At 30.4% G+C, this 11903-nt stretch overlaps 1 protein-coding gene across 1 annotated transcript in view; it reads right to left on the bottom strand.

The window, feature by feature from the left end:
* Nucleotides 1-4775: 4775 nt before the first annotated feature.
* LOC118051548 (disease resistance protein RML1B) overlaps nucleotides 4776-11903 on the bottom strand; it is a 16352-nt gene continuing 9224 nt past the window's right edge. The window contains 4 exon segments of the mRNA XM_073406575.1: nucleotides 4776-5525; nucleotides 5613-6548; nucleotides 6653-7745; nucleotides 8359-8877. Coding sequence (XP_073262676.1) covers nucleotides 4980-5525; nucleotides 5613-6548; nucleotides 6653-7745; nucleotides 8359-8877 — 3094 coding nt within the window. The 3' untranslated portion in view covers nucleotides 4776-4979.

Below are 11903 nucleotides of genomic sequence, written 5' to 3'. Positions count from 1 at the left end.
TATAAAAAACTGGTTTTGTTTTCAAAAAGAAATTGACAGTTAATTACTTAATACTTGTTTACTATGTTTTTAAGAACCAAAATAAATAAATAAAGTTTTTTCTTTCCGTTTCCAAATTTGGTAGCCCGAAAACCTCCTCATCGCTGATTAGGTTTTGTTTTAGTTTAAGCGTGACGGAGACCATACTAAAAATAACAACAGCAAAAAAAAATTAATGTAAATATCATTTATATTTTTCATTTTAAAAAATAATTTTTTTAAAAAATAAAAAATAAATTTTATTTTTTATTTTAAAATAATATTTTTAAATCATTTTAATATATTAATATTAAAAATAATTTTTAAACGATATTTTTTCTTAAACATAAAGTTTAGCTTGCAGATCTTCCGCTGATCCCATCTCATTGTTGTATGCATCCAAGCTAAGCCAATTCAAGAAAGACGATTTGAAGAATACCACCAGCAGCAGGAGTAATACATTAACATAACAGCTGTGGTCATTAATACCTGTGGTCAACTGCAAGTTCAATCCTTGCGAATGTTCCGGGTTCATCCCTCTCTGTGTACCCTGTCACCCCCGTGGTGTCTTACCTGTTCATTGGGTTTGCAGGATGTTCAGTGGGCCTGGGGATTAGTTGTGGTGCGCGCAAGCTGGCCGGACACCCCGGTCATCAAAAAAAAAAAAATACATTAACATAACAGCATTATGGCAGGATTAGGTGGTCCTGACGGCAACAAAGCCCAACGCTATTGGGTCCTAATAAAAATAGGGCCTAACTTTATGGAAAAAAAAATCTCATCAATTTATTTTTAAAAAAAAAAAGATTACAAAAGTGAAAAGAAAAAACAATCTAAAGAGGCAAAAAAATAAAATTGGATATATCTAGGTCTGGCTACAAGTCAGACTCACTAGCTATATATATATTATAAATAATTAAGTTTAAAAGATTATTTCAAAAGATTTTTATACCACATTCAAAAGAGATTATCTTATTCTTCTAAGTTGAAGTACTTAAATAAAAAAAGGATTTATTATCCCACGCTGAAAAATCATAACTTTTTTTCTTGTAAATATATAATATATATACTAAAGAGCTTTAAATCTCACAATACAAAAATAAAACATTCTTCTAGTATTTATAAAGTGAACTTTGAAAATGAGTTAATGATCAATTGAAAAAAATATAAAAAAGGCATCCCTGTAGAATGAACTTTATTTTTTAAAATAAAAAGAAATTTATTTTCAAAAAATATTTCTAATATGTGTAGCCTTACATATTATTTTTTCTCTTTTATTTTATTCAATCAATTTAATGTGTGTGTTTATTTTTATTATCGTTTGATTGAATAAAAAATTTATTTTAACTAACAAATTTAGCAAATACAACTGCCTAAATATTATGTCTTGTGAAATTAAATATCTTGATCTATGTCGCTTGATTTTTCTAATTGTTATATTTAATCATTGTTTATGATTTTTTTTACTTATTAACACACATAGTTCTTAATTTATTTGATTATATGTACATATAAGTTTTTTAATTTTCACTTAGAATTTTTTTCAAATACAAAAATGTGTTGAAAAAGTCTATATATAAATTTTTTTATTAAAAAAAATATCTAACCCACGGTGAAACAAGGGTCAAATATGTAGTGCAAACTAAAGACTAATCCAGTAGTTTTCTCCTTCTTTAATTCAAAATTGGCAAAAGTGAACAGATAACTCTCTTAATGTGAAGTTATCTCCTGCCTAAAATATATGTTTACCAATTAAGAATCAAAAGCTAAACATGTTTATCTTGCTAAACCTCCACGACACCTTAAACAGGAAGTGATCATCTCATAGGATTGTCTTTAACAGGTGGTTGGACATAAGCATAAAGAACAAATATAATGAACACCATAATGAATTAAGAGAATTTTAAACTTCAATTCATTCAACAACCTGGAAAGGAAATTTAGCTCCGAACGCATTCAGTTGAGAGAAGAAACATAAAAGCAACAGAGAAGATAACTTTTACAGGGTAATTGATATCATGAGATCAAAATGATATAAAAAAATTAATTTAAAATAAAAAAATTCAAATCCAAGTATTTTCTCACGACATTATAGAGGGGCACATTGTTGACTTCCCGTAAATTTCTCATGTACAAAAGGCTTCAGGTCTTTTTATTTGTGATGCAATAGGAAAGGGCATTTAGGAGCTGTTTGTTTTTATGGCATAAACAATGTTTTTTTATAAATTTTGATTTTTTTATTTTTTAGATTAATTTGTTTTTAGTTTTTTTTAGTTTGTTTTGATGTATTGATATAAAAAGTAATTTTTTTAAAATAAATAAAATAATAGAATAATATATTTTTAATTAAAAAATACTTTAAAAAATTATTTTTCTTTTCATATCTTGAGTTAAAGTGTGTGCGATAATAATATTTTTACTTTTATATTATATTATAATGATTATGATGATTTTATTGAAAAGAAATGATGAAATATGCTGGAAAAGTCTCATCCACCATATCAAGTCTTTTCTCTTGAAACTCAGAGAACTTGATCCACCATTGGAACTTGGACTCGTGTTAGGAACCTGGAATTGGATTTCATACACGACTAAATTGAGTACTTTATGAGCTGATTGATAGAGATCTTGACACCAAACCATGAATCTGATATTTGCATTACAGGAATGTTTCCAAACACAAGTTTTGAGGTAAAATAGAATGATAAGACACATGAGCACATCCTAGTTAAAGAGCATGGAGTCAATGGAAAGTATCTGAACGAAAACAACAAACTGTCAGACATGATAATGTTATCAAATTTAAAAGTGGTTTTTTTTTAAAATAATTTTTTGTATTAAAATGTATATTAATAATTTTTTTTAATTATTTTTGATATAAACACATTAAAATAATTTGAAAGCACTAAAAACATATTAATTTAAATTTAATAAAAAAATAAATTTTTTAAAAACATTTTTAAAACGTACAAACAAGATAAAAGATATATTAATTTATAATCTAATTAAATAAGACTTAAATAAGTCAGTTTTAATGATTTTTTTTAATTATTAGAAGCAATAGAACATGTTACCAAAACACTATGCACACACAAAAAAAAACATTTTTATTGCAATGCTTTAATTATATTTTTTTCCCTTTCAAAAAAAAAAAAGCCAAAAGCTTATAAGAAATAATTTGATATTTTTAAATTACCAGTGGTCATTAATTATTTGAGTGGGGCATATGTAACCAAAGGCTTATGAGTTAAGGATAATTTTTTGACTGGATATACGTGACCCTTTTTATTTTTTATGTATAGTAAAATAAATTTTTTAGCCTTTATATACAAAAATATAACGTTGTTAACAGAGAGTATTTAGGTCGTTTACTTTTTAAAACAGTAAAAAGACATATATACTGCTTTTTAAGCCCCTGTAGGGGCATATCCAGTGGTCAAACCTATTTTATTTTAAGTGGAAGTTGGTTAATTTGTGATCAGAGAGTTATTTTTTTGTTGTTGTTAATATTTTAATTTTAATTTTAATTTTTTCTGATATTTAATTTTTTTTCTTAATTTTTTTTGTAAAAGTTTTTATTTTATTTTCAATTTAGTTCTTCAATTTTAATTTGTCACATATTATTTTTTTTCAATTTAATCCTTCAATTTCAATTTGTCATGTATTATTTTTTTTTCAACTTGGTCCTTGTTCTTTAATTTTTATTTTTTTCTTACCCCATTTGTGAAAGTTTTATTGTTTTTCAATTTCATCATTCAATCAAATTTTATAACATATTATTTTTCTAGTTTGATCCTTATTCTTTAATTTTTTCCTTTTATTAAAAATATTTTTCTTTTCAATTTAACTCTCTAATAAAAAATTTAGTTTTGTCTTTTAATTTAATTTTTATTTCAATTTTCATCCTCATTTGTTTAATTATCATTTTTAAATTTTTTTTATTCTTTTTCATTAATAATTTTATTTATTTATTCAATGTTTAATTTTTTGAGGACAAGCCTTCGTGATTTTTTCATGTATGGTACTTCTAGTGTAATGACCTAGATCATGAGTTTGAAAAGTTAACATGAGCTAATATTTTGTTTTTGGCTTTTTTTTTTCTGATCTCATCATTTGACATTAGTTTTGTTTTCAAAAAATAAAAAATAAAAATTTCATTTTTATTTTTTTTATTGCTATTTTTTTTAGCTTCTTTTGATTAATTTTTTTCTTCAATTTCATTCCTAATTATTTGGTTTAATTTATTTTTTACATCAAATTTTTTTTTCATTGTTTAATTTTTTCATCCTTTGATTAAATGAGTTTTTTTAGTTTCATCCCTATCATTTGATTTCAAATTTTTTATGTTGAATTTTGTCCTCATGTTCTTTGTTTAGGGTCCTTTTTTTATTGCATTTTTCTTTGTTAATTAATCTCTCGTCATTTTTTATGGAAGATTTTGCTTCTTCTTTTTTGACCTTCTACAGGGTTAGTTTCAGCCTCATGAGTAGAATCACAAGTTTTGAAAGTTGATACAAGATGACTTTAGGTTTTCTATGTCCCTCAACGTTTTGTTTTTTAAAATTGATCTTCGTGTTTTTTTTTTCTTTTCTTTAAAAGGTGATTTTGATAAGGTTTATATTGAGTTAGCAAAAGATCTTGCCTGTTTGCTCTGCCACTCATTTCTCATTTGCATTTTTATTTTCATATTTCTTAGTTTTTTGAGCTAGTTTTAAGTTTATTTAAAGAGTTATAAAATATGCAATAATAAAATCTTGAATACTCACTGTTTTTCTTTTGTTGTTAGTATTCATTAGTTAGATGGCTGTTACAGTTAGTTGAGGAATTAGTTGAATAACAGAGAGTGAGTTCGTTAGTCAGTTGCAAGGGAAGAACAATAGTTACAGCTATCTAGAAAACCAAGTAATAATTGAAGAACAATCTGCAGTAATTACAGAACTCTTTCTCCCATTCAATTTCTTTTATATCTCCCAAAATTTTCTTTTACGTATATTTTCATCAAAGTGCAGATACACCCCCCAGCTTTTCAACTTGAAAGGCCTTCGGATCTCAGAACCTACCTTCCTCCCATGTTTGCTCAAAAAATGGTAGAATTCAAATGTAACTTCATTGCCAGAATATTTACGTAAATGATTTACCAAATCGAGCTCGTAGTGTAGAATCATGTGATCTGAGTCACTTGGCATCAAGGAATATAATGCATAACGCATTTCCCGGGAAGCGCAGACGACTTCTTCATCACCATCAAGCTCACCGTTTTTACTTTTAACATGGTAATCAAAATATACAGCAGAAGAACCATTGCTTTCACGAAGCATGTCACGGGAGGCAAGAGAGAATAGAAAGACAAGGCAAAAAGCAATTCCCTTGAGGTGATGACAATTTGAGGGCAACGGTATGGTGATTGAAGATCCAATTCCTTTCTCACCGAACCATTCTGGAATTTCACTCCCCGGTAGAACCATTCGAATTGCGCCCTGTCTTGTTTGTCGGATCTCCTCTCCGGACTGTAACACAAAAGTTACATTTCGAAAATGTGATGAAGCAAGCAAGAAAGAGAGAAGAAAGAAAGACAAGTGGGTTTAGAGAGATACCTGAATTTTCAAATGCATTGCTGCTATCAGTGGTTTCTGATCCAATTTGAAGCAATTTGTAAAATCCATTAGATGCCAGAATCTGCCGATATTGACGGTTTCTAGTGATGCACAGTCATGTGTTGTTAGATACCACATCCAGGGGGGAAGCTCAGGTAACGCTTTAATAGGCGTTCCATTCAAAGTCAGTATACTCAAACATACCATATCTTTGATTGACAAGGGTAGCTCTCCGATAGGTGTTCCATGTAAATATAGAGTAATCAAAGACATCATATCCTTAAATGATGAGGGTATCTCTTTAATGCCTGTTTTACTCAAGTCAAGATATTGCAAAGATTCCATAGGCACCGTGATTTCTGGGAAGTTTTCAAGTTTTGAGCAACCACTCATATTCAATGAGCGGAGTCCTGTGAGAAACTGGATTGATGAGGGCACCTCTTTAATAGCAGTTCCACTTAGATTTAATTCTTCTATATACTCTAAATTCTCTGGAAACTCGGTGATCTTTGAGCAACCACTTAGATTAAGACGTTTCAACTTGCGATTAACTGATTGTGGAACTTCATTGATGGAAGTTTGCTCCAAACTTGGACAGTCCATGAGCATTAAGCACTCTAAATTTTTGGCCATTGACAGATCAATTTTTCTTAAATTTCCGCGTAGCTCAAGCTCGACAAGGTGTTCAGCAAGAAAAGAAGGGGGCAAGGATTTCGAAGGGAATCCATACCATTTCAAATATCTCAGCTTATTAGGAAGATATTCGAGGCCAGTAGGAGGAAGGAGAATTTTATCTTCTTCGGGGGGGCATCTCTTATATTGATTGAAATGGAGAAATCTAAGACCATCCATCATTGCGAAGGCATCAGATTTCAAGTGTATGTGTCTCGATAACATGGCCGTGTTCAAAGATATGCCTTCAATTTCTTCGGTTCCCTGTTAAACAAGAATAAAGAATAAACAAACAATAATACAATCTACTCAAACACATCAACTTTTGAGCAAATACATGAACGACATTTAATGGGTGTAGCTTTAACCTTATTTTCCTCCAATACATGAACGACATCAGGAAGATGACATAACCTGCTACGTTTGCCAGGAAACTTAGATTCTGCACGAACAATGTTAAATGCCATTTCTTGTAGTAAATCATGCATTTCTAGAATGTCATAAGAAAGGTTACTAGTTGGAGTACTTATGAGACACTTATCAATTAGCGTGGTTATATCGAAAATCACAGACCGACCATATAAGCCATCTAATATTCTTGTTGCTTTGTCTTGCTCCCATCTTATGAAGAAATGTGCTATGTCAAGAAACAAAGATTTTTGATCTGAATCCAACCCATCGTAACTAATTCTCAACGCCCTTTCGATTTGAGGGTCCTGAGCTAGTTTAGTCAATGCACTGCGCCATTCTTCGATGCTTTTACCATAGAGAGAGGAACCCAAAACTTTAAGAGCCAACGGATTGCCTTGTACATGCCTTACAATCTCATCTATCAAGTCTCTATGATCAACTGTGGGGATGCAATTCTTCAAGGCTTTTGAGCTAAAGAGTTGAATAGCGTCTTCATAGTTCAACCCCTCAACCTCGTATGTTTCGTCTACTACATTCTTAAGCACTTGCTTGTCCCTACTTGTTATGAGAACTTTACTGCCTGGACCAAATGAACTGTTTCGTCCCTCAAGCAAATCTCTCCATTCATCCAAACGCATTGAATCATCCACATCATCCAGAACAATGAAAACCTTTATACGACGAAGCCTATCCCTCACCAAAGTATCTCGGAAACTCAAGGAGTCCATAGTGTTCAGAGTTTCTGGGCCAAGCAGCCGTTTAAGAAATCTTCTTCGCAAATCAGATTGTTGTCTAAAGTTTGCAAAAAAGATTCCTTCAAATCGAGAACGAACCTTATTGCACACAACTTGAGCAATCGTTGTCTTACCGATACCACCCATTCCCCATATCCCTAAAATGAGAACATCTGGAGATTTCATATTTAACAAAGACTCAACTTTGTTAACACGAACATCAATTCCAAAGAGACCCGTAGTGTGACTTGAAGACATGGCTTGCAATTTGTTCATAACATCTCCAACGATTTTCTCAATAAATTCAGACTCCAGCCTAACAAACAAGAAGAAACATATAAACATACTCAAATATATAGAATATTATTTAAAGACAGAAGAAAACATTACATGTCCTCGTAAAATATAACGTAAGGATTCCTAAGTATCTATTTTTTATCTCCTAAAACATAGTAATAATTACTTTTTAATATATATTAAAATAATATTTTTTTAAAAAATAATATTTTTGATATAAATACATTAAAATAATCTAAAAACACTAAAAACAATAATTTAAAATAAAAAAATTATTTTAAAAAAACATTTTGAAACACAAAAACAAAAAACCACTTAATATCTATACAAACATTTAGCTGTAAATAATACTTTTTTATTTTTTAAAAATATTTTTTAATATAAACAAATCAAAATATTCTAAAAACACAATATATATATATATATATATATATATATATATATATATATATAAAAACATTTTAATACACAAAACAACCAACCACGTAGTATATATACAAGTGTTTTTGCTACTACGTTTTCAAAATCAAATAAAATAAATATGGATTCACAGAGCTCATCATTCTCAATAATTTTAAATTAAATTACAAATGAACCAATATTTTCTCATGGGATATATTTGAAGAGCTTACTCAGAATTCCCTAAGCTCCATCCAGATAGATTGGCTGCATCCGTCAAAGCGCCTCTGAAGCTCTGCACTTTTTCCAACGTCAGAGCTTTATTCCTTATAAGTCTAGCAAATGCACCCCCAAAGCTACCTGTTTGATTTCTTACATGGGATGGATCCACCTGGTAGAATACCGGAATAACTATCTGTCCATTATTTTTTCTACGTTCAAAAATCTTAGCAAGCTCCTCCAAGCACCATTTGGAAGATGCATAGTTTTCAGTAAAAACAATCACAGAAAGCTTGGCCTCTTCAATTGTTCTCAGAAGTGATGCCGAAATCTCGTCTCCTCTCCGAAGCTGATAATCTATGAAAGTTAGGATTTGTTTCCGGTCCAAAGCAGCATAGAGGTGGCTGGTAAAACCAACACGAGTGTCTTCTCCCCTGAAACTAAGGAAGACATCATATTTATGTGGTTGGGCGGTGGTTAAGGTGGAATGAGTAGATGGCGATGGAGATATATGACGGTGTCGTATGATGAATCTCCAGATATAAACAAACAAAAAGATAGAGAGAAATAAGAAAAACACCGCCATTGTTTTGTGGAGAAACAGTCGCGGAAACGAGAGGAAGACTCTGGTGGCAGGGTAAGTCTGGAGGGAAAGGACGGAAGTAACACCACAAGGAAAAAAGATGAGGCTGATTTTGAATCAGTAGCTTAGGCTTTACGTGTTTAAGACGCATATGTATAATTGTAATAATGGGGGTTTCAAATCCAAGTATTTTATCATGCACAGAGGGTGCACATCAGGTCTTGTTCTTTGTTTATTTGTGATTTGGAAGGAAAGGGCATCAAGTCTTCCACCCAGAGGATTTCTTTATATTTGTTTTTATGTTTTAAAAGTTGTTTTCAAAAAAGTTAAAAATTATTTGTTTTTTTTATTTGTTTGGTAACCGGTACTTTGGCCAACTGGAAATGAAAACTATTAAATCAATTAGGAGGGGCAAGAACAAAGCTGTGTTGTGTCAAGAAATGGGCGCCAACCCATTTAATATTCTTGTTGCTCGGTTATGCTATCATCTTCTCAAGAAATGTGTGTCTCTTCAACTATATTATGTCTCTTCAACCATATTATTAAGTACTTGTTTGTTCTTATTTGTTTCGAGAACTTTACTGCCCCGATCAAATAAACTGTTTCGTCCAATATTAAAATAATTTTGTGGAGATTTATTTTGTAATGTTATAGTTATTATTTTTTTAAAGTATTTTTAATTTAAAAATGTATTAAAATAATAGTTTTTATTTTTAAAAATTTATTTTTAAAAAATAAGAGATTAAAATGATATAAAAATACAAAAAAATAATTTAAAATTAAAAAAATTCAAATCTAAATATTTTCTCACAACATTACAGAGGGTGCATGTTATTGACTTTCTGTAAATTTTCCATGCACAAAAAGGCTTCAAGTATTTTAGAGCTATTTGTCTTTATAGCATAAACAGTGTTTTTATTTTTTATAGCTTTTGAACCAGTATAAAGTGATGCGTGGATATACTGCTCCGTTTCAAAGCAGCATGGAGGTGGCTGGTGAATTGTCTAAATCATGCATTTATAATTAAACTCATCATAGGCACCATAAGGTGAATTGTCTAAATCATGCATGTGCCACATCATGCATCAGATATGATAAAAATTCTCATCATAGGTACCGTTTTGTTATTCGCCAACAATCAAGTGTTTTGTTATTCATTTTTCTTTGATTTATTTGGTGATGTATAGCCTTGGCCGGACATGTATCTGTCCAAAACCAGACTAAAAAGACTATTTGTTTTGATATTTTAAAAATATTTTTTTAAAATAAAAATATTATTAATATTTTCAAATTATTGATATAACATTCTTCAGCTAAGCAAGAAGCCCGCTTGAAGCTATTCATTCCTTGTGCTGTCAGTCATCATTCTTGCAAATCACAAATGTTTCTCACTTTTAATATCAGGGAATTAAATGGACTGTACATCTGTAGTATTTATTTCTGTAGTATTAGTTGATTTAGTGCTTCAAACACATTTGACTGTACATCTGTAGTATTTATTTCTTTCTTTTTTCAGACTGGCAGAAACTAATGAACACTTCCTATTGTTGTTTTCTTCATAGAAACTCAATTCCTCGCCTTCACTGAGGTAAAATGTTTGTGAATGATGAGTTTAACTGATTTAAAAGGATCTTAAATTCCAACATCATCAATAGCAACAATTTCACTAAGACAACAAAGGAATCACTGATCAATGCTCGAGGGTTGTTCTAAGCAGTAAAGAGAGAACATGCTTGCAAACCCTTTGCTGTCGTGGTCCAACATATTAACTAGCTTAATTTACCACAACCATAATGATTATTTGGATGCAGGGCTCACGATATGCTACTTTCTCAATATAAGAAGCAGGGCATCAAAGTCATTATAATATATGATTTAAAGGAGTGACCAACTAAATGCACTAGGGAACGAAGCTAATGATCACCTGATGTGCTTAAGATTTCATCCTTTTCAGCATTAGCTAGCAAAGTTTCATGGGCTCTATAGTATACATGATGCAGATGGCTTTTTGTGTGAGAGAGAGGGGATTTAACGTGGTTGTTCAAAGTGCTTTCAATATCTTCCCTCAAGCACGAGTTGGGCAAAAAACGAGTTTAGCAATTAAAAATAGTCCATGTCAAACTACCTCCTACTGATCAGAACTGTCCTAAAATAGATGTTTAGCAATTAAAAATCAAAAGCTAAACATGTTTATCTTGCTAAACCTCCAGCATTACCCACGACACCTTGAACAAGAAGTGATGATCTCATAGCATTGTCTTTAACAGGTGGTTGGACATAAGCATAAAGAACAAATATAATGAACACAATAATGAATTAAGAGAATTTTAAACTTAAATTCACTCAACAAGGAAAGGAAATTTAGCTCCAAACCCATTCAGTTGAGAGAAGAAACATAAAAGTAGTAGAGACGGTAACTTTTACAGGGTAATTGACATCATGAGATCAAAATAATATAAAAAAAATTAATTTAAAACAAAAAAATTCAAAATCCAAGTATTTTCTCATGACATTACAGAGGGTGCACATTGTTGACTTCCTTTAAATTTCTCAGGCACAAAAGGCTTGAGGTCTTTTATTTGTGATGTGGTAGGAAAGGGCACCTAGGAGCTATTTGTCTTTATATTATAAACAGTGTTTTTATAAAATTTTAAATTTTTTTTTAGATTAAAGCTTTTTTTTAGTTTTTTGTTTGTTTGTTCTGATGTGTTGGTGTAAAAAGTAATTCTTTAAAATAAATAAAAATAATATATTAATATATTTTCAATCAAAAAATATTTTTAAAAAATAACTTCTCGTACCACTTGTAAACACCTTTCATATCTTGGCTCTAAGTGTTTGTGTGTGCTGATTTCATTTTGCTTTCACATTATACTAGAGCTGGTACTGAGGACTTTGTTGACTTCACATTATATTATAATGGTTAATATTATTTCATCGGGAAGAACTTGTTATGTAGAGCTTTTGAACCAGTAT

This window comes from Populus alba, chromosome 19, assembly GCF_005239225.2.
Source record: "Populus alba chromosome 19, ASM523922v2, whole genome shotgun sequence".
Lineage (NCBI taxonomy): Eukaryota > Viridiplantae > Streptophyta > Magnoliopsida > Malpighiales > Salicaceae > Populus > Populus alba.
This window is presented reverse-complemented; position numbering and strand designations above follow the sequence as displayed.